The following is a 23,118-nucleotide window of genomic DNA, read 5'->3' as shown; positions in this document are numbered from 1 at the left end:
GGGGTATGGGGTCGGGGTGGTAGTACATACTACTCCTTCTATCAATCACATAATTTTTTCGAAGCAATCATACCATGCATGTATCAATATCTGATTTATATGATTAGATTTCTAGGAGAAGTCTCGGGGAGGGGTTTATGATTATTATTCCTTTAAATTTATTTCACTGCGCGTTCCTTTGACTCATTGAAGTTTGACTCCGTATGCCTAGTACTACAGTACTGAATTCACGTTAGCGATCTCTGGTATGCATTCTCTTTGGTTAACTAAAAATCAGAAAGATCGTCTTCCCTCCTTGACACGGAATATTTAGTCCATCTCAAGAGGATCTCGTTTAGGAACTCAATTATTTGAGTAAGTTGATGTCAAGTTCTGAGAGAATCGTGTGATCAAGTTGTATTCTACTATTTTAGCTTGTTTTGTTTGTTTTTACAATGACAGTCTGTAGCCCAGTGTCGAGAGCAGGTCGCTGCACGCAGACCGTACGGTAACCGCAGTGCAGTAGACATCGCAACCCCGGCGCAGGGGCCAGGTGTGGCCCGCGCCCGGCCCGGCCCACAATCCAATCTCGTCTAGCTGTGGAGTGTGGTTGTTCCTATAGTATAGACAGCTGGTAGCCGTCTGTTTCGAGGAGTTTTTTAAATTTTTTTTTATTTCTCCTCGTACACAGACGGCTCGCTATCGTGCAGCCACCATCATGACCATTAGGGGACTTCCGACTTGCAATGCAAAATCCATATCCCCCCGTCGTCGCCGTCGGGGCTCTTCAATTTTTGTCTTTAATGAATAAAAATTTTGAAAATTAACGCGACCAAAATGCAAATTTATATTCCCTCTTGGCATTAATTGCCCAAAAACGGAGAAAAATGAAGTTAAAACGAACAAAAACAGTGACTTACCTCGGCTGTCACGCAAATTCACTTCCCCGTTTTATCTGATCTTAAGTACATAAACATATGGCCATTGTCATTGAGTCCCCTGTACAGATCGGGCTAGAACTTTGGTCTCTGTATTTGGTGAGTGAAGCCAACGGAGTTCAGCTGAACAACCAACAAAACAGAGACTGAAGCTTTTGGTCTAGGTTGTCCTAGAGAGTAAAAATCATTTTATCATTTACTAACGAATCACGATCAGCAAATAGCGAAACAACCTCAATTTAAAGGAATAGACTACACATAAATATTCATGAGTGTTGACCCGCAATCTCCGCCCCGCACATGTGCAAATGAATTTGCGTTAGACTTAGATCTATCTAGACGACGGACATAGCCATAGATAGGTACTGGCTGTAAATCACCAATTTTGAGACTGATAGTGATAAAAGAGTGGAAAAGGAGTGAAACGAGACGAAATGTAAGATGAGTTGTTTGAATCGTGAAGTCATATTTTGTTGCATGAATTTTATGTTTTCCCCATTTAAACTTAAGTTAAGTGACATCTTTATCATTCAGAGTATCAGAGCAAGTTACATGTATGTACCCTGATGGTTCTGGTAGGTGTAACGTTAGTGGAGCCTCATGAACCATCACCTGAGCTGAGGTACCCTGCCCCTACATGTAGCCCCTTGCTTAAAGGGGAAGTTCACCCTGACAAAAAGTTTATTGTAAAAATAGCAGAAAAAATAAAAATATTGCCGAAGGTTTGAGAAAAATTCATTAAATAATTATAAAGTTATTAGAATTTTAATTATTTGATTTGTGATGTCATATGCGAGCAGCATTCCTAGTACATAGCGAATGGTAAAAAATCAATAAAATTTAATTTTCTCAGAAAATTAAAAATGGTTTTCACTAGTACCTTTTGTATATCAATAGACAAATCATTTCACACCCGATCATGAATAGAAAACAAAATAAGTCATCAGGAACCATACAAAATTTGAAATTCATGCATTTTATACATGGGGCAGCTGCTCGTATATGACATCACAAATCCAAAACTTTGAACTGTAATAACTTTCTTACTATTTAACGGATTTTCCTCAAACCTTCACCAATATTTTTTACTATTTTTTCTGCTATTTTTACAACAAAGTTTTCTTCAGGGTAAACTTCCCCTTTAAGTTAATGGATCATATCATAAATTCAATCATAAAAGTTTACCAAACACAAAGTCAATGTTTTCTTAAAATCCACTACACTTCTACCTAGACCTAAAGCTTTGGTCTCTGTTTTGTTGGTTGCTCCGCTGAACTCCGTTGGCTCCACCCACCATTTATACAGAGACCGAAGTTCTAGCTTGATCTGTACCACTCATTCTATGAACAAGGATATGATATAACCTTGTTCTCTGTTACTCCTCCCTCTGTGGTGAAATAAGGTTGGCAATGTTTGGCTTATTTTTTTATTTTTCTTTAGGACAAATGCTTGATATTTTGACACTGTCAGGTTCCATTACAGCTATTCATCATATAACTTGGCTCTTAAGTAAATTTGATTCTTTAAATTAATTTTTCTTACTTAAAAATAGAGATTGAAAAACTACAATTGTCTTGCCATATTACTTTCCACCAATAGAGGGCGTACACAAAAATATGCCCAAAATTCAAGTTTTCGAGCGCTCTGGTGAATACAAAAATTATCCCCAAGTTACTCATGAAAAATAAATTGCAACTGTACGGAAATAACTATTTTTGGTCACAAAAGTGATATTTTTTATGATTTTTTAAATTGTGTGCTGTGTACAGCATTGGCATACCATAGTCCTACCTGTAGATTCCCCACAGGCAGGATGGTAATCAACCCTTGGGTGGATCTGTACAGGGACTCAATGGCTATATGTTTATTAGGTTCAGATAAAACGGAAACTGTGAAGTTGTGCGACAGCTGAAGTAAGTCACTGTTTTTCCCCTTTTAAGTTTATGTTTCCCCATGTTGGTGCATTTCAGGCCAAAACAGGAATGATAATCTTTATTTTGGTACTTTTTATATATTTTTTATTAAATAAAGACAAAAATCGATGAGCCCCTAATGGTGGCTGCACAATAGCGAGCCGTCTGTGTACGAGGAGAAATAAAAAAAATAAAATAAAAATGTTAAAAACCTCGAAACAGACGGCTGCCAGCTGTCTAACTTCTACCATAATACCATAAATGCAGTTGCACAAAAACCTGTAAAAAGTAAGATTTTGTGAACTAAACTTGTAAGGACATGGTAATCATGATAAGACTAATTTAGGCTGATAATAACATTGACCAAAATAAATGCTGGACCAAATAGTTACAGGAAAATAGTTACAAGAAAATTTGCTGATGGTTGCATTCCATTCTTGGCCTTTGTCATGGAAAGCAGTGCAATATCATTGGGCCAATTTAGCCAGACAAAAAGATTGTGTGGTTTAAATTGTCTTGCCTACAAGTAATCAGCCAAATGATTAGACAATTGTTTTTCCATATTGTTTTCCCTCCACAGGCTGTATGCGCACACAAGGCTTTCTGCACAGAAATCTAGGACATGATACCATTTTCTAGAACTTATAGAATGGGATGGGGGTTTGGGGAACATACAACATTAAACTTTGCAAAATGTGACAAATTATTATGAATTGAAATTGGAAATGAAAAATTGAATTGCATCCATTTTCTCTCTGTACAGCAGTTCATCTTGATTTTGCATCGTGGAGGACATTGATGATATCATGGGTAAGTTGCACACACTAAATCATGGAAAAATACCTGTTGGCTAAATTAAAATACTTACATACATACTCTTCTTTTTTGTCTTTCTAAGCAATCAGTGCCAGAGGCCTAGGAGTATTCCATAATGCTGTTTGCAATTTAAAACTTTGCAAATGAGTGGTAATTTCCAACATATGTACAAATTATCATGAAATCAGAACATGGGTAAAATAGAGCAATACAAATCCAAAATAAAAATGTAAGATTAACTAGTGTCATATGTCATTTACATACAGACCATCTTACTAAGGGCAAAAAAGTGTTCAAGGCAAAACAGTGTGACATCGAGGACAATCAAAAGGGGACATACATATTCATGTAAGGCCATGGCCTTTCGAGTGGCCTTGAATTAATAATAATAAGTCTTTGTAATGTACTTATTCAAAATTTCCTTGAAATAATCTGAATGACTTTGTTCCCTCTCTCAGTTATGTAGCAGATGGTACATGTAAGGCCATGGCCTATTGAGTGGCCTTGAATTAATAATGATAAATCTTTGTAATGTACTTATTCAAAATTCCCTTGAAATAATCTGAATGATTTTGTGCCCCCTCTCCCAATTATGTTGCAGATGGTGTTACAGAGGCCCTGAGGAAGCTCCAAGTAGACTGTGACAGCTCTACCACTAATGGATGTCTAGACTGTTTGCTTGAGGCACTGCAGGAAGATGGTAAGACCCACATTCATTCCAAAGCCCACAGGAGTTGTGTAGTCCCTGTGTAGCTTAGGGAAATTGGGATGATTACTCCTACCAAGGTCTCTTCCAATCTATTTCATCTTGTTCCTTTCTGTATGAAGAAATTATGTACACAGTTAGGGGCTTAGGGTAATTTTGCCCCCGAAATTCTAAAAAGAGCTCTAGAAAATGAAAAAACATTAGCCTAGAAAATCTCTATTCACTGCAGTGCCATTTAAAGCTTATTCAATTTTGTAGATTGTACATATGTATGTTGTAAAAAGTAGCCCTCGAAAACGAAAAATGATTATTTTTGCCAGGTATGTTCCCATTTCTTTGGGGGTTTGGAGAACATGACCACATGAATGTTAAGTTGTCCATTTTCACAATTAATATGTAAGAGCCTACATGTAGTTTGAAGTTGACTGTTCAAACAGATGGATTATTTACAAATTTAGTATGTATGCATATTTGAAGAAAAGATTATCCCTTTTTAGATTTTCAGGATCAGGGTCAAAGGTCATGAGTCATTCTCTACCTGAAAATTGCCCATTGTCACCATACATTTTTAATGAATCATTTGCAAACTCAAGTAAGAAATTCAATTATCTGCTCTGGGGATCATGAGATCAAAAAGGTACGGTATACAAATAGCGAATAGGCATGAGTGCGATGGTGCGAGATTTCGCGTGAGGTGTAAGATAGATAATCTATACAGTTGGTAGATGTCAAGTATTTTAAGAACCCTGAATAATGGTACTGATCTCCTTATTATTCCCTTTCTTCTCCTTCTAAATCCAAATTTAAATGTAATACAATTAAAGGGAAGAAGTGGAAAATAAAACCTATTTATTATCATGATTATTATTCATTTCAAATATACATTTCTGGGACCATCCCCCCCCCCACACACTCACACACTTAGACCCCAAATCACCTGCAATAGACCCCCAAATAATAAGATAAATGGTTCCAATTAGAAACAATTAGCAATATAACTTTTAGAAAGAAAAACAAACTAGAGTATCAACGATAAAAGGAAGGATCTTCGCAACGATAAAGTTACCACAAAATTAGCTCGGCAGCACCCCCCCCCCCCTTCTCTTGGCATTGTCTTGTTTGCCTGCAGAATATCACGTGTCCATTGTTCTTACGTAACTAATACCGCAATATTTTTACACCGCGTAATAAGGTGCCACCCGTATTATAGAATAAAGAAAGTATTAAACGACAAATTTGCATAGAATAGAAACGAAAGGAAAAAACAAGGGGCGTGTTGAAAGAAAGCCACAGTCCACAGATTATGATCTTCGTGCATCTTTTGTAATCCCCAATAACAACTCGATCATAAAGAAATCCATGCAGCATATAAGCAGACAAATGGTTTATGTATTCTCTGTATCATAGTTCAAAAGCCTTTCTCGGAATGTTCAGTGGATTAATATTGTCCGTCACCTTTTACAATGATTATTCGACTTTCATTGTTTTCATTATGTTTCAGGACAGAGCAATAATTGATAATTTGATATTTTCGAGGCGATAGAGGAGTTACCACCCCCCCCCCCCCCTGCTATTCTTCGTATTTACCATGTGTGTAATGTCTTCAAATTTTAAGTTAGTTCCTATTGTTTCGTCTGGTATCCACTATAGTCTAATCGGATGAACTGTTTCTGAACCAAATATTTCATATGACAAATTAAGTACAAAAAGATGAGCAGACGAAGTGGAAATTAGAACACCTGTTGCATTAATTAAGGCCAGGTGTATAATGTAGACAAAAATGACAATTAGACCAAACTGAAAGCAGAGCTTGGTCCATGTGAGATATACTGACTGTACACCAAGTGGGCCCTTGAAACGATTTTTAAGAGGGGGTGCTGGAGAAGGAAAATTGGACAAGCAAAAAAAAAAATCAAGGTAATTTTGGTTGAATATCTACTTGCTAGCATACCAACCTGATTCCCAGGGGGTTCTGCTTATGCTGTATAACACACAGAGCACCCCCCCCCCCAAAAAAAAAAAAAAATCTTGGGGGTGCTTTAACAGCACCTCACTAAAAGCACCCCCAGTTTCCCAGGGCTATGAATACAAATCAAACAAACGAGAAATTAGAGGGGAAGTTCACCCTGAAGAAAACTTTGTTGTAAAAATAGCAGAAAAAATAGTAAAAAATATTGGTGAAGGTTTGAGGAAAATCCGTTAAAGAGTAAGAAAGTTATTAGATTTCAAAATTTTGGATTTGTGACGTCATAAACGAGCAGCTGCCCCATGTGTTATGTAATATAAAATGTATGAATTTCAAATTTTGTATGGTTCCTGAGGACTTAATTTTGTTTTCTTTTCATGATCGGGTATGAAATGATTTGTCTATTGATATACAAAAGTTACAGTGAAAACCATTTTCAATTTTCTGAGAAAATGACATTTCATTGATTTTTTACCATTCGCTATGTAGGAATGCTGCTCGCATATGACGTCACAAATCAAATAATTGAAATTCTAATAACTTTTTGATTATTTGATGAATTTTTCTCAAACCTTCGGCAATATTTTTTATTATTTTTTCTGCTATTTTTACAATAAACTTTTTGTCAGGGTGAACTTCTCCTTTAAAGGAAGTTGACAGTTGAGATAGGGTTGTTCAGTTCTGTAATAAGACCCCATTTACAGTATAAATTGTCAAGTTGTTTTCATATTGAAATGTCAAAGGTCATGAGTCATTCTCTACCTGAAAATTGCCCATTGTCACCATACATTTTTAATGAATCATTTGCAAACTCAAGTAAGAAATTCAATTATCTGCTCTGGGGATCATGAGATCAAAAAGGTACGGTATACAAATAGCGAATAGGCATGAGTGCGATGGTGCGAGATTTCGCGTGAGGTGAAAGAAGGACGCTCTATTCAACGAGGCGTTAGCCGAGTTGAATAGAGCGTCTCTTTCTTTCACCGAATGCGAAATCTCGCACCATTGCACGAATAAGAATATTCGCTATTTGTATTGTACAACGCCTCAGAATTTAGCGAAAATATGAAAAACAAAGAGTTTTTCCCTGCAGTAATCTATGAAAAGGGAGCAAAAAAAATGAAAGCGAAAAGCAAAATCCCATAAGCGCACATGACCTTGGGCAGAATTGCACATTATGCCAGCAGGTTTATACGCGTATTGCGCCTTCACTTTTACTGAGCGCCATGAATTAAATCGTATTGTGACGTCACCTCCTAAAGCCGTGCAACGGTACATTTTGGATTGTACGTCTTGCGTGCAACGGTACAAATGATTGACATTCAGCCTCCCATTTGCTCGCCTACAACAAGCTATGCAGGCGTTGTACAATAGTAAATGTCACATGTGGGGTATTGCAAGATATTTGCAATCAATTGCAAGTCTATTTTCATTCCTGAAATCAATCATATGCCATTCAATTAATTGCAAATTTGTGATTGATTGCTAATCTGCTCCATGAAGCAAGGAGTGTAATCTGATTTGCTAAAGTTAAAAATGATCAATCAATTGTAAAATTGCAACAGAATATTTGCGATTGATTGCAAATATTTTCTTGCAACATCCCCATGGAGATGGTCTATTTTTAAAGTAAAAAAAAAGATAAGTAAGCAATATTTGATTTGCATGCAGAGAGAAGTGTCTGATGAGATGTTTAGACAAAAAAGAACCATAAATGACATCAGTGTCTGAGAAAAGTTGCAAATTTGTATTGAAATTAGTCAATCTACAGCCCCCCAACCCCATTTCCTTCTTCCTCAATAAAAACCTGATGTGGATATCATTCATAACCAATTCACAAAAGTCATTGTAAACTATAGATATGGCCAAGTACTATTCATATGTGAGCAAACCCTTGAAAGGTCACTGCACTTTCTCCATGCTACATAATGTGTTACTATCATTGGTTTATACCTACAATTAATACCAGCATTTATTGAGTGTGGGTTACGAAAATAATACATGTAGTAGGGCAAAGCTCATTAAAGCCATTAAACTATTAAATTCATTTATACTTCAACAGAAATATTCACATCTTGGGGAATATTAATATTTATTACCTGTTCAGTGGAAACTATCAGTATTTTTATCTACATGTATATTTATCATGACCGGTAATACTATAAAAATGAGGATAACATGCAAGTTCAACAGTGTTTTGTAAAATTCTATTTGTGGATTTTTGCTGCTCATAAGCTAGAATATTTTGAAGTGGTTTCTATTGCAAGGAGAGTCCTTGTTAAAGAAAGTTGCCAGTCATGTGTAAGTTTATATTGTATCTTTATTGCATACTATGTATTTGAGATTGTCAGTGATTATTTAGGTATAAAAGGTGGATTAACCTTTTAACTACTGAATACTGTGTATCCCATAGGTTTTATACTTAGGGACTTGTTGGAGAAAAGTCAGGATTTACAGAATACTTATTTGACAGTGAAACTTGTAAGCCCAAATTCACAACTTTGGTGGTTTTTAAAACCACCGAAGTTGGTTTAACTTTAACCCATGGATGGTTTATGTAGATTTCCTAAATAAATAACGATTTACTTCGTATATTGAAAAAATGTCCAATGCTGATGCATGCTTTTGTCACAGTGTGCCGAATTGATGCCTGTTGCCATTGTTAAATATACTATTATATTCGTTAGTCCACTGCAAAACAGTGGACTCATGAATAAATAGCGTACTTAACTATGGCAACGGGCATCAATTTGATACACTAACAAAAGAGTGTATCAGATTTTGACCTTTTTTAGTATACGCGGTAAATAAGCGTAATTTAGCGTAATTTATACAGGAAATCTGCATAAATCATGGGTTCAACCGATGGTTTTAAAAACCACCTTTGTGAATTCGGGCCATAATGTTGTTTCTGTCTTCTCATTGCATTGCAGTTTACGTAAATCTATCCAAAGCAAAATTTCATTTCAGATTCATGTAAATAATATATTTGCCTAAGAATTACTTATACACAGTATTCATTTATTTAAATTAGGTGTGTATTTGCAATTGCTCCTGTAAATTCACTTTTTTTACTATTATTGGCATAAGATTGTATCAAAGAAAGGAAATAGGCATTGTGATCATTGTCCCCATCATTGTCATGATTGTCGCACCGATCATACGACCGTGATCACCATGACAACAGTGTAACTGTACACTATTACAACACGAGATGGCGCTGCACAACGCCGTACCCCGGGGTACTACGGTACCCCGGTGTATGGCGTGGCGCATCATATATGTATTTTAAATAGATTTGCCAAATTTTTCTTTTTTTATCTTGTAGCTCTTGGTGCAACTACTGAGATGGTACAGAATGGTGGGGTACAATGTCTTCGAGATATCCTCTCTAGATCTGAATCAGCTCCCCCTAATCTCCTTGCCAACGCTGCCAAGATTGTAGCGGAAATGGCCAAGCATGGTAAGGGTTTTTTTTTAATCCTGAAATAACAAGCAATTCCTAGTTATTTTTAATAATTAATTTTCAATTCTAGATTAACACATATTATAACCTTTTTCATGGTAATGTACAGTGTTATATGAGTCATACAAGTAATTTATTTTTTTCATGAGTAAATATTGTTTTATTTCAGATTTTTTCAGATTTTTTTTCAATCTTGCTCTCACACCCCTTTAAGTATTGACTCATAGAGAGGGGGAGAAGGGGAGAAAAAATGAGAATGAGGGAGAAAAGGAAAGTAGAAATAGAGGGTGCATTTAGAGAAGATTCATTTTCTTGTTGATATTCTCATATGTGAAAATAGTATTAACTTGTAAATAAAAATGAAGGTCGTTGATAAAACAAATATTTTAGGGATTTGTAATGTTACTCACGAATATATATACATTTTTTTTCTATTGCAGAAGAGATTCGAGAGCCATTTGTTGAGGGAAATATTGTACTGCCTCTGTGTTCGTGTTTGTTAAGGAAGAACTATGATGTATTGGTACAGGCTTGTAGAGCACTTGGCAATCTCTGCTGTGACTGTGGTAAGTCAATTTACATATCAGAACCCTATTGCATATAAAACCTTATTTTCCATTGTTCAGTTATGGTGAGACCGAGCTCAGTGACATTTTTCATTAGCCCGTTTTCTGAAGTCCAGTTTAACTTTGACCATGGTTTAACTCTGTGCTAAAATTATAGGAAGCCAAAAAAAATCAAAGTTTTGTTTACATTTTATTTTTCTCAAGTTTACTGTGCTCTTTCATAATTCTTTAATGGTGAAGACATTTATTTCATTTATCCTTTCAAGACAGTAAGGAATGATTTGTTTGTCAAATAGCTGTTGAATTTAACCTCTACTATTTGAGATTTATGTCAAAATTGTTAGTCCAAAGTTAAAACTCATCTTTATACCAGAGTTTGATTATTCCTGACTTTGTATTATTGTCCATGACCTCTACTATTTGAGATTTATGTCGCAATTGTTTGTCCATAGTTAAAACTCATCTTTATACCAGAGTTTGATTATTCCTGACTTTGTATTATTGTCCATGTAGCTGATAAAGTGAACCTCTACTATTTGAGATTTATGTCACAATTGGCTATCCGTAGTTAAAACACATCTTTATACCAGAGTTTGATTATTCCTGACTTTTTATTATTGTCCATGGTGTCTAGACGTTGTGGGACAAGTCATTATACTTATCAATATAGTCAAATATATTCATACATGTATTTGTCGAGTTGTGTAGAGTATTAAAGTATTGGTGACAGTGATAAAGTTGTTGCTTTTTTTTTACAGACAAGGCCAGGGAAGCCCTCTTTCAGGGAGGAGGTCTTGATAATTTGATGAAACTCCTGGAGGAAAGACTATCAGTCCCTGAAGAAAATGCTGAAAACCAAGCACTATGGAATGCAGCATGTGGATGTTTAATGAACCTTACATATGATAGATGTAAGTCTCACTGCTTGAAGTTATTGATTCTTCTGTGATATGATTACTGATAGGGATTTAATGCCAAGGCGACCTGAACAAGTTGATTTGAATAAATTCAGAAAATCAGCCAATCCTAGCACTGATATTTCATCAAAGTCGGACGTATAAATAGGGAGGAATCACGAAACAGTTATACTGAACATCCGTAATTCATTTTTCCTTCCCTTACATGTATTTGCTCTGTAGTGCCTTGAGCATCTAATCAAGGTGGAAAGTGTGCCAATCCTATCTATGTATTATTATTCTTATTAATATTATTTGCTTGTCCTGTGTCCAGTAAAGTGTGGAAATCAATTTGAACCTTCTTTCAGCACCTGTCGAGATGAATGTGATATTAAGTGTTGTATTCTTCATGTTTTTTAATGTCATATTTTGAATTGATGCAGTGGATGTACAGAAGAAGGCTATATCCCTGGGAGCCATTGATCTATTGATTACACTACTGAAGAGAAATGAGGCAGACATTGGCCTCTGTGGCACAGCTATAATGTGCTTTGGCAATCTTGCAGAACCAGGTTTGTATTTCTTAAAGTTATGTTGATAATACAGTGGAGTCTGGTTTTAATAGTGATTGTCAAGTATCTAGTAATCTACTGACCAGTCCGAATGCTGATTTGTTTTTTCCTGTTATCAAATGTAGCCTTTTTAAAGGCATTGGTGCTCAGTGGATAAGTCTCCTGACTTTGAACTACAGGTCTGGTGTTCAAATCCCACTCTGGCCCAGCATCCTTTGGCAAGGCACTCATCTAAATTTACCACTCTCTACCCAGATTGTTAGCCGGTAGGAAGAGATTTCTCGAATGCTCAAGCATTTGTGTTAGTGTTTATATCAAGCCAATTAAAATATTTGTACTTGATAACAATTTTTCTTCTAACTGTATATTATTCATAATTATATTTTGTTGAATTTACAGCTGATACCCGTGCAGCCTTTGTCGGTACAGAGGCAGCCAAGTGTATGGTGCATGCTATCAAGAAAGTAACAGGCGACGATCAGCTAGAAGGTATACTGGAAATCATTGCTTCACTCGTAGAAAATGGTGAGTTGATTACCATCTTTGTTGTCCTTGCACCAGTGCTCTTTCCATTATGTTAAGAAATGATAATAATATTGAAAGTCATAAAGTGCTTCTGATAACAGTTTCAAACAGTGTAAGTGAAGTTATACAAGCCATTTTTTGTCTACTGCTAGCTAAACCTATTGCACTTTACCATACTTTTGACTTGAATATATTGAGTTCATATTAAACATAACTTCAAACTAAAAATTGCCACCCAGCATGTGTTTGTATTCATGTGTAAAAGTATGTTCAAAATTATTTCGGTTAGAAATGAGTAGTAATGGTTGAGTAATAAAGCAAAGTGAGCTTGGCATTCTGTCGGTAGACTGTCCTTTTCCAAGCAATGAATATACGTGTGCCCATGTGTGCTTATCTGTGTTAGCAATTTCATCTTAGTCAGTGTAGATTCTATATTTATACAGCATCTGATGACAGGGGTAATGATATATTTGTTAAACACTAGGAGACATTGTTTTGGTGTATTAAGGTCTAAATATATATGTTAAAGCAGAATATTGTTCCAGTTTTAAGTGATTCTCTCAGAATTATTGGATCTTCATTGATGAATTTGCTAACAATCTACCAAGATTTTGAAACCTTTCCCTTTAAATTTTTGCTCACTACCATCACTTGAGTTAAGCTTTAATAAGAAAACTAATTTTTTTTTCTTTTCTGATCCAGATGATATGAAGCTGGATTTTGCCAAGTCTGGTATTATAGACACATTATTAGATATGTTGAATGCTCGAACTGCTACTTGGACGTCAGAAAGCGCTCCAAAGATAGAAGAATTTGATGCAGTCAGGGTTTCAATCGATCTTCTGGTTTTACTTCTCACTGGAGGTAGGTCATGAGGAGATTTGTCTTTTTAAAGGGGAAGTTCACCCTGACAAAAACTTGATTGTAAAAATAGCAGAAAAAATAATGAAAAATATTGCCGAAGGTTTGAGAAAAATTCATCAAATAATTAAAAAGTTATTAGAATTTCAATTATTTGATTTGTGACGTCATATGCGAGCAGCATTCCTACATAGCAAATGGTAAAAAAATCAATGAAATGTCATTTTCTCAGAAAATTGATAATGGTTTTCGCTGTACCTTTTGTATATCAATAGACAAATCATTTCACACCCGATCATGAATAGAAAAGAAAATTAAGTCATCAGGAACTAGGCCCGGTTTGAAAGTCCATTTTTGATGCACGTGTACACGGCGTGTTTTTCGGTGGTGTACACGTTGTAAACACTGAGTGAGAGTGAGTTACAGTATGTTTTCAATGTTTCCTACATGTAGCCTAAGTCCGACGGTTTAAAAGCATACCCAAGAAGTTAGAAGTATCAATCCACAAAAATTGGTGCAATTAAAAAGTTTACTCAGCTTAGCAGCGCATTGAATTAATAAAGAATGCAAAAGTAAATCAGTGCAGGGCCCTAGTTAGCGCCGACGTTCGTTGGATGCGCATTTTGCATACTGTGCCGTACATGAATGCACAGATCTCTGCAGAATTAAGTGTAACTGAAGTTATCGATTGATTTTCATTTTATTGCCCGATTTGAGGAGCTTGTGTTTGTAGGTTTGAAGCATATGTTTATAAGCGTATAACACGTAACTGGAGCAATGATCGCTGTCGCAATTGGTGATATTCAAATTGGCTCTAAAAGTGATTGAAGAACGCTTTCGAGAGTCTCGTTACGTGTTATACGCTCATACACATGTGCTACAAGCTACAAGCCCACAAACACATGCAAACACATGCTCCTCAAATTGGCAATAAAATAATGAAAATCAATTGATAACTTCAGTTACACTCAATTCTGCAGCGATCTGTGCATGTATGTACGGTACAGTATGCAAACTGCGCATCCAACGAACGTCGGCGCTAACTAGGGCCCTGCACTGACCGGAGCATACCCATTTCGTGTGGTACAAAAACTTGAGTCTCCAGAATAAATGTGGATTAAATCGGCGATTTTGGAAGTAAACTCACTCTAGGTTAATTGAAATATATTGACATATTAGTGATTAAAACATGTGCAGTGTCTTAGAACTAAGAATTAATGTGAGGCTGTGAGCTTGTTCACTGACTTCACAGTCCCACGCAAGCTTTATGCAGATGCTACCGTGTACACGGTGATGGAATTTAGTACACGTGCACTGACTTGACCGTGCGTGTACACGTGTACCCGAAACGGGCCTATCAGGAACCATGCAAAATTTGAAATTCATGCATTGTATATTGCATAACACATGTGGCAGCTGCTCGTTTATGATGTCACAAATGCAAAACTTTGAACTCTAGTAACTTTCTTACTCTTTAACGGATTTTCCTCAAACCTTCACTAACATTTTTTACTATTTTTTCTGCTATTTTTGCAACAAAGTTTTCTTCAGGGTGAACTTCCCCTTTAAGTAGGGCTGCACATTACGGCTGTAATGACAGAATGTCACGATGTCATACATGTAGATGTAATCATGGGGCAGAGTCATGGTGTAGTGGTTCTGACTCTCGCCTTGTAATCAGAGGGTTGTGTGTTCAAATCCCACCGCAGTCTTGCATCTTTGTGAAAGGCGTTAATCCACACTTTCCCACTTGATATAGACAGAGTATAACAGTGTGTTCATTTTTAATGATTTATCAGCTAATTTTAGAATGTTTAGAACAATATTCATTGCAGTTGGTATTAGAGAAACAAAATATTTTTCAAAAAATAATAAATGAGATATGAAGTAAGTTGGCACCATTCAATTATCAAATAATGTATGTGGAAACGCAGTGGTGTAGCGGTTGTGACTCTCGCCTTGTAATCAGAGGGTCGTGTGTTCGAAACCCACCATGGCCTAGCCCCCTTTGGTAAGGTGTCTATCCACACTTTGCCACTCTCACCCAGGTGCTAATTGGGTACCGGTAGGAGACAACCGTCATTGTGGTTGGTTTAGCAAGTGTGCGCCTAATAGGCTACTTGAAATGCTATGAATCCAGTGACCGGGTAATAATAATTGTGAAGCGCTTTGACAGTCGTAGATTGATACAGCGCTATGTAAATGCCAATTATTATTATTATTGATTTACAGTCTGTGTCATTTTACAGGTCATAATATTTCTGACAATGATTAATTAGCCGAAAATGCTATATCATGCAGCACTTCCACAATATAACCATTTGTTGTTGTTGTTTTTTAATCTATCTACAGACGAGTGTATGGCATATATATTCCAAGAGGGCGAAGGATCGTTCTTTAGGAATGTCGTAGATACATGGATGACGTCACAAATAGAATACTTCCGCATATCTGCTGCCCTCGCTATAGGAAACTTTGCTCGTAATGGTGAGTTACTCAAAGTAAATTGTTTGGGATAGGGAGGGAGCTTCAAGATAGAATGTGCTAGAACTGAATGTTAATTCAAATATAGAAATGAATTTAGACAAAAGCCTGCATGTAATAAAAATGTATCTGTATTTCGTCTCTGCTCGTGGGCAATTCCATGAAGTGTGTACATCCAATCCCCTATTCATAGGACCTTTCTGAAATGATTTGATTCAGCTGTGTTTCAGATAAAAATGTGTATTTGCTCTCAAATTATCATGGTTTGAGTAGTAATACAAGAAAAGTTGGAGATCAAATGTGCAAAAAGGTTGATTATTTCATGGATTTGCCCTCATTCTAAAATCTTTACTAATAAGGAGTGATATTATTGATGTATAATTTCTTGTGTTTATGGTTTACTTTAAGTTTCTGACATTAAATTAATGGTGTTGCATTGTATAAAGCTAGTGTCTAGTGGGATCGTTCCTCGGTTGCTTCGACATCCCAAGCCATTTCTTGTGCTTGTGGTTTTCATTACTTATTGATATCAAATGAATTTTTTTTTTTCACAGATTTGAACTGTATAAAGCTAGTATCAAGTGGGATCGTTCCTCAGCTGCTTAGACTTCTCAAGCCATATGAAGGAAAGGAGGTGGATACAAGACTGACCCATGCTGTACTCAGTGCTCTTAGAAACCTTGCCATTCCAAGTAAGATTAACTTCTTAAATTCCTAATGTATAACCCAGCATTTCCCTCGTTCATTCTGGGTTGGTCTGCAATCATCCCAACAAAAAGTTGTTTGACAGAATATTTCTTGATTTTAAGGAAAAGAGAAATATTGAACAAACTTAACACTGACAAATTTATTTGAAATTGGATGCAAAATAAGTAAATGAAATGAGATTTACTAATATTGAGTGCTAAATGTACTGATGACTTGAGCCTCCACTGTTTGAGCCTGCTTCATACAGTGTAGCTATCAATATTTATCCCCATTTTTTTTTTAGACAATATATAGAGTTAAATCAGAGTTAAAAATATATGACTTGGTCTTTATTTTCACCTTGCAGATTCTAGGCTCTGTCATCAGTTCTTATATTAATACTTTTTTGTTGTTGTTATTTTACAGAGGTAAACAAGTCTATAATGCTAAGCTGCAATACATTGGATGAGATTCTACCACTACTTAAATCAGAGATGCTGTTTGTACAATTCAAACTCCTTGGAACGGCCAGAATGTTGGTTGACAGTATGGGTAAGCCAATATGCTAACACTTTTGTTTGAATTCAAGGATCTTTATATTGTGATGTAATCTTCTTTTAAAAAAAGGAATACATACTTTCTTACTTGAAAAGACTGTTACTCTAATTCCTATTGATAATATTTATGTTCTGACTTGTTCCCTGATTTGAAGTGTCTGTTGGTTTTTCTAGTCTCATTGTTTAGAACTAGGGTTAATATCTCCAGTAATTCTATTACGATTTCAAAATGTGAGATTGGGATATACTGTTGACTTTTGGCAGTAGTATGTTTTCCACACTGAAATGAATCATTTATCAGTTAATTCATAACTGGAGCGAATTTAAATTGAAAAATCAATAATTTTGAAAATAATGCAATATGATCATGCTTTACACTAGAAATATGAAGATTCAAAGAAACACATGAATATCCAATTTCATTTTGCAGCCGAGACAGCAGTAGATTTAGGTCAAAGGTCAGAGTTCATCCAAAGGGTCGTGGAGCTTTGTGCCTGTGAAATACACCCTGGGGTCAGTGGAGAGGCAACAAGGTACAGTAAAAAATATATTTATTTTTTTTCTCATATTTCTAATTCATTTTTTTCATTTCATGGTTTATTTCCAGTACATGTAAAACAATCATACACATACTGCAGCCAAAAAGCTGAAATGTATGTATTTACAAAGGTATAACAATAGCATAAAACAATAATGTAATAATGATCAAACTAATGGTACATTAAGAAAAATCCAGTATACAAAATGAAATTATAATGAAAATATGCACTTCAAAAGTTATTAAGGATTTCATATGGAGATGTTATCAGATACCTTCAAGGCTTTCAATTTCAATAATCAAATTTCTTAATTTCCTTTAGTAATGTCCACTCGTACAGACCTAGAAACTCAGTTCAGAATGGTGTTGTGGTACCGCTTGTACGTACACAGGCTGGAAAAAGGGCCTTTTCTCATAGTGCTGCCATTCTCTGGAATCAGCTGGATAGTGGAACCTTCAGTGCAGTCTCGAGGCAATCCTTCGCTACATCTTATTGGAGAGCGAGAAACTGCTGAATTGAAAATAGCTACCCCTATCTGGCTGGTTCCAGGGACAAACAATCAAGTATTTAAACACAAAATTAATCAATAATCATAGGGAATATATACTTGTCTGGATTTGCTTATGCACAATATATACATGTATGTTGACTTTTGTTCTACATACACACTTGTATTTCAGTATGTCTGTATGTCCTGAAGGTGGCTTTCTCTTTGAACATATTTTCTTCCTTGTTTAATACCTTTTCATTGTTTGTACTTGTTGATATAATTATGTATTTGTTACGTGTATGCAGGGCCCCCAAGAAATACAGTGCTTAGTCCACTGATGGGGTTACTCTGGGTAAACAAAATGAAATAAATGAATAAATAATTTCCTTTAAATTTGTTGTGAAATGTCAAGAATGAGAATACTTTACAGTTTTTTATAGTATTTTTTTTTTTCGTCTGTCAAACCCCAGACTCCTAGCATCATTGATCAAGCATTCAGGCTCAGCCAGAGTGATGGAAACCATCGTCCAGCATGGTGGCTTACCACGTCTGGTTGCTATGGCAACGTCAGAACACCCTCTGATGCAGAACGAGGCCCTTGTCGCCCTTACTCTGATAGCTGCATCCCATCTTGGTAAGAGAATGAACAATTTTAGTGTTTTGTAATGCATCATTCATTGTCAAGATATTCTTGTTGGTTAGGCACTTTTTCCAAGACATACAAAATAGCACATGAAGCGAGTGAAAAATGGAAAAATAAAGAAAAAAAGGATAAATGTATGGTGAACACTGACTTTTCCCAATTTTTCAGGATTAACATGAAGGAGTGACATTCATTTGGTAGCAAGAACCAACCACAAGGGGGGGAATTGTATCCCTATTCAATAACCTTTTTTATGGATAAGAAAGGAATTACGGGAAGTTGTCTAAAGTGCCTAATATGATACCTACAAAATATAATGGAGATGATTATGATGATGATGATGGTGATGATGATGATGATGATTATTGTGATCAATATGATGACAATGATGATGATGATTGTAAAGACAATAATAGTGATGATAATTAACTTGATGGTGATGATGATAGTGGAGATTATGTTGAAGATGATGATGATTATTATTATTATGATCAATATGATAACAATGATGTTGATGATGATTGTAAATACAATAATAGTGGTGATGATTAACTCGATGGTGATGATAATAGTGGAGATTATGTTGAAGATGATGATGATGATTATTATTATGATCAATATGATAACAATGATGTTGATGATGATTGTAAAGACAATACTAGTGATGATAATTAACTTGATGGTGATAATAATAGTGGATATTATGTTGAAGATGATGTTGACCACAGTGATGAATCCATGGTAAACACTGATAAAAATAATAATTGTACATTTATATTGCACAATTTCTGTATGTATATACTCAATTACATATTACAATAATGTGTTATTATTACCACAGCTGTCGCCATGCTGCCTACAGTCACTTTGGCATTTGAAGAATTAACTCTGTATCTCATAGGTGTTAATAGGTCTTATGTGAAATGATTTTAATGTTTCTTTACTGAAATAGATCAATTAAATACCTCAGATTTCTTGGAGCCATATAGCACAGAGGAAGAAAATTAAAACATTTTTTTTACCTATTCACCTGGTCAGCTATTTGAAGTGGTTCAATTTTAAATATCTTTAAAATCAAATTTCATTTCTCTTTTTGTCAGAATCGTCCGAGTCAGCTTTACTGGAATCTAAATTATTGTCGACAATCAAAAGTCTACTTCAGGAGACTGCTTACTCAGTAGAGGTCCAATGTAATGTCCTGACGTTAGCTGGTTTCCTTACTCAATCAGGTTTGTATTATGCCTGTGGTTTTATGCGAAATCCTTTTACTCCTCAAAATGCATTGATTTATGTGGGATGGATAATGTTTATTTGTAACTAGTGGAATGTAAACTATTTTGAGGAACGTGTATTAATATTATTCTGGCTCAAAAAAAACTAATTTCTTGAGAATATGTTCATAATCAATAATGCTGACTGAAAGCATGTGGTTGTGGAAGATGAGTATGGAGAAGGAAGAGTAAACAAAGAAGAATGAGGGGAAGGAATAGAACTAGATGGAGGGGAAAAACATGATTAGGAGGAGAAGTAGACACAGGTAAGGAGGAAAATACAGAAAAGAAGGAACACGGGTATTGCAAGGATAAGAAAAAGACGGGGAGGTCGAGAAAGGGTCAGAGCTCAACATATGTGAACTGCAAGTCGGCTGTCTCCTCTGTCAAGATTGAAATTCACTCTTTCTCTTTTTTTACATTATTTTCTAGCGATACTAAAGCAAGCTATGGTGGATCAGCAGCTACCCGACACCATCGAGACCCTGAAGCGAAGCAAGGAAGAGCCTCTTAGTACCAAAGCAACAAGCATCAGCCAACACTTTACCTGAAGGTTCCAACTTCATTCACAGATCATGTACTTAAGGGCTTCAAGCCACCGATGTTGATTCGAGTCAAGGTCAAAGGTCATATGCATTACATTGCCATGGCGATGACATTGATGCAATCATGCCTCGTCAAAGAGAAGTATGGTACTATTTATTAAGAAAGGGTGAAGGCCGTTGCCCGGTATGTGCAATAGTTACTGATGTCAACAGTATAAATGGATATGGCTATATGCAAAATAAGAGTAAGCAAGAATTTATACATGCACTTGTAGAAAGAATGCACTTTTATATAAGATCATGCAAAAGCGGACATACAATAGATGTTGTAAGAAGAGGAAGCTAAGGTAAGAAATGTGTTGCGAGAAAGAAATTTATTTACGGAATCGCTGTTGGAATGGACCAAAAGGAAAAGACTTGCCAGAAGTGTTTATTTGATGGAATTGTTACATAAAATGAGCATGTCCGAGTTTACAAGGTTGGTTATGCATGGAAAATGTATCACAGTATTTGAACATTTATACCAGATATCACAATATTATTAATGTTCTGTCATGGTTCCTTTTTATATAGTGTATGTATTACCAAAGAGTCTTGTCTATGGTGCATTCCTGCTCTATATCTTATGCCCATGTATGTATTCGTTAATCAGAATATAAGTGTTTCGTGTTGTCCTCCTGCCGTTACGCAAATGTATGTCAAGTGAATACCGATATCGTCTTTTGTATCACTCAGCCACCAATGCTACTCCCTGCACACATTTTTACCATATCCATGGACAAGAATCATTGTTTAAACTTTATGTTGGCCATTTCTGAACTAATTTTGCTCAAATGAAGGATTACAAGATTTTCAAATGCAGCTTGTTCATTGGCATGCAAGATTGAAAATTCAAGTCCCAATCCAAAATGCAGGTCACTTCGTTTTAAAATGACAAATCATTTGATAATTTATTATAGAGAAGTAGTAATATACATGAAAATTTAGAGGTCCCCGGATCTTCTGAACAGTTATATTGAGGCAGAGGGGAGAAATTCAAAGAATAAGGAAGTATGTTTGAAATCTTGTGGTGCTCTTGTTATTTGTCCTTTCAAGGAAACAACATTCCTCACATTGTATAGAGGAAGAATTCTTTCATAATTTGTAAACCACATGTACCTGACTTTATTTGAGATGGCTTATTCCAAGTGAGTTGATTAAGGCATGGTCACACCGCCCGAGCGTTGTTGGAGCGGTCGTGGAGCAGAGAGAAAAAAAATCATCACCGCTCGCTCCCGTTCACCATTTTCGATTTCGATTGTTTTTATTTTGTTTTCGATTTTTGTTTTTCATTTTTTCCCCAATTTTGTGAGCGAAATTCGACCCCCTCTCCCTACCGCTCCAACAACGCTCGGGCGGTGTGACCAGGCCTTTAAATGCATCTTTTATGGATCTATGCAAATTGTTTATGCCACCTTTTCTCAGTTCGCATCATTTGCCTTTATAAATTATTTACTCTTCTTTTTTTTCATATTTAATCAAATATTTGCATTTTCCAGGGTTGACAGAGGGGGAGGGTTAATATAAACAAATCCCATTTGTAAATGGTTCATGGAAGACTGTTAGTTAATGCTCATTAATGTGATTGATTTTAGTTTTATGTTTGTGTGCCCCTGGCGGGTGTTTCAGAGAGCTGTTTGTAGGTTAAGAGCGACTTTATGATCTACTGACCCTTTCTTGAAAACTAATTCAACACCAATGGAAATATGGTGTGTATCATTTATCACAAGAAAGGATCACCAGTTGTTGGTAAAATCACTTGTAACTTTAATACGAACAGCTTTATTGAAAACCCACCTGGTATGATACATTAAGGCTGCGTTTATGCGACCTCAACCCAGAATCATGATTTGAATCATGATTCAAAACAGCAACATGAATCACGATCCGACAGAATCAGCGTTTATACGACCATCTTTCTAACGCTGTTTCTCCCTGAATTCGGGCCGATCCAGTGCGCAGTTTGACCCAGGAAGTATAGGTCAACATTTTCGCGCGTGTTTCTAACTTCAAGTCGGCTGCTAGATTTTTGCTGCCGCCCGAGCTAACGCGCGATCGTTTGTGCAACGTTTACTCGGCTTCCGAACAGAATTCCGTGTATTGTACCTCGTATTGTTTTTGTTTACTTGTATTAAATCTTGTCGGTTCATCGAAAATGGTGTTCGGTAGCCGTAGTACTGGGCACGAATTCTGTTAATTTTGTCTCGACAGGCGGTGCCACATCTCCGTAGAAATCCCTCCCTCGCAAGCGCCGCTGAAAGGGATTCGTATAGATCGTCTTATTTCTGTGAATCCCGGTAAGGGATGCTTTTGCTTCAGGCCAAAGCACAAGTAGAGCCCTGAGTTCGTCGTCAGTCCAATTTGTGCCTTTGGAACTTGAAGATATGATTGATGAAAACAATGAAATATACAAATGACGCTACAGTACAACCCCGGGGGTACAATACACAGAATGATAATTCCTAAATGCACGTGACAATTGGCATATACCGGTACTAGTACACTGGCAATACTGCTACACGAAAATTAACCTGCACGAAACACAGCGCGCGCCTTTGAGTCGAACCCGGAAGAAGCACGACACAATGACGTCATAGAATCATGATTCAAATCACGATATCGTTTATACGACCTTTTTCGTTCGTGATTCTACAGAAAC

At 36.1% G+C, this 23,118-nt stretch overlaps 1 protein-coding gene across 2 annotated transcripts; it reads left to right on the top strand.

The window, feature by feature from the left end:
* Positions 1–257: 257 nt before the first annotated feature.
* LOC121432281 (rap1 GTPase-GDP dissociation stimulator 1-B-like) lies at positions 258–21,614 on the top strand. 2 transcript variants are annotated; one of them, XM_041630144.1, is made up of 16 exons: positions 258–354; positions 3,597–3,640; positions 4,248–4,346; positions 9,647–9,781; positions 10,225–10,350; positions 11,109–11,261; positions 11,690–11,818; positions 12,218–12,343; positions 13,046–13,207; positions 15,557–15,691; positions 16,243–16,380; positions 16,802–16,927; positions 17,363–17,465; positions 18,432–18,595; positions 19,705–19,833; positions 20,308–21,614. In XM_041630144.1, exons 2-16 carry the CDS (start codon positions 3,637–3,639, stop codon positions 20,424–20,426), a joined length of 1,848 nt encoding a protein of 615 aa, XP_041486078.1. In that variant the 5' UTR covers positions 258–354; positions 3,597–3,636; the 3' UTR covers positions 20,427–21,614. The 2 variants fall into 2 exon arrangements, with proteins under 2 accessions (XP_041486078.1, XP_041486077.1); XM_041630143.1 differs by having other exon boundaries at positions 3,594–3,640.
* The last annotated feature ends 1,504 nt before the right edge of the window (positions 21,615–23,118 follow it).

The sequence above is a fragment of the Lytechinus variegatus genome, chromosome 18 (assembly GCF_018143015.1).
Source record: "Lytechinus variegatus isolate NC3 chromosome 18, Lvar_3.0, whole genome shotgun sequence".
NCBI classification, from domain to species: domain Eukaryota; kingdom Metazoa; phylum Echinodermata; class Echinoidea; order Temnopleuroida; family Toxopneustidae; genus Lytechinus; species Lytechinus variegatus.
This window is presented reverse-complemented; position numbering and strand designations above follow the sequence as displayed.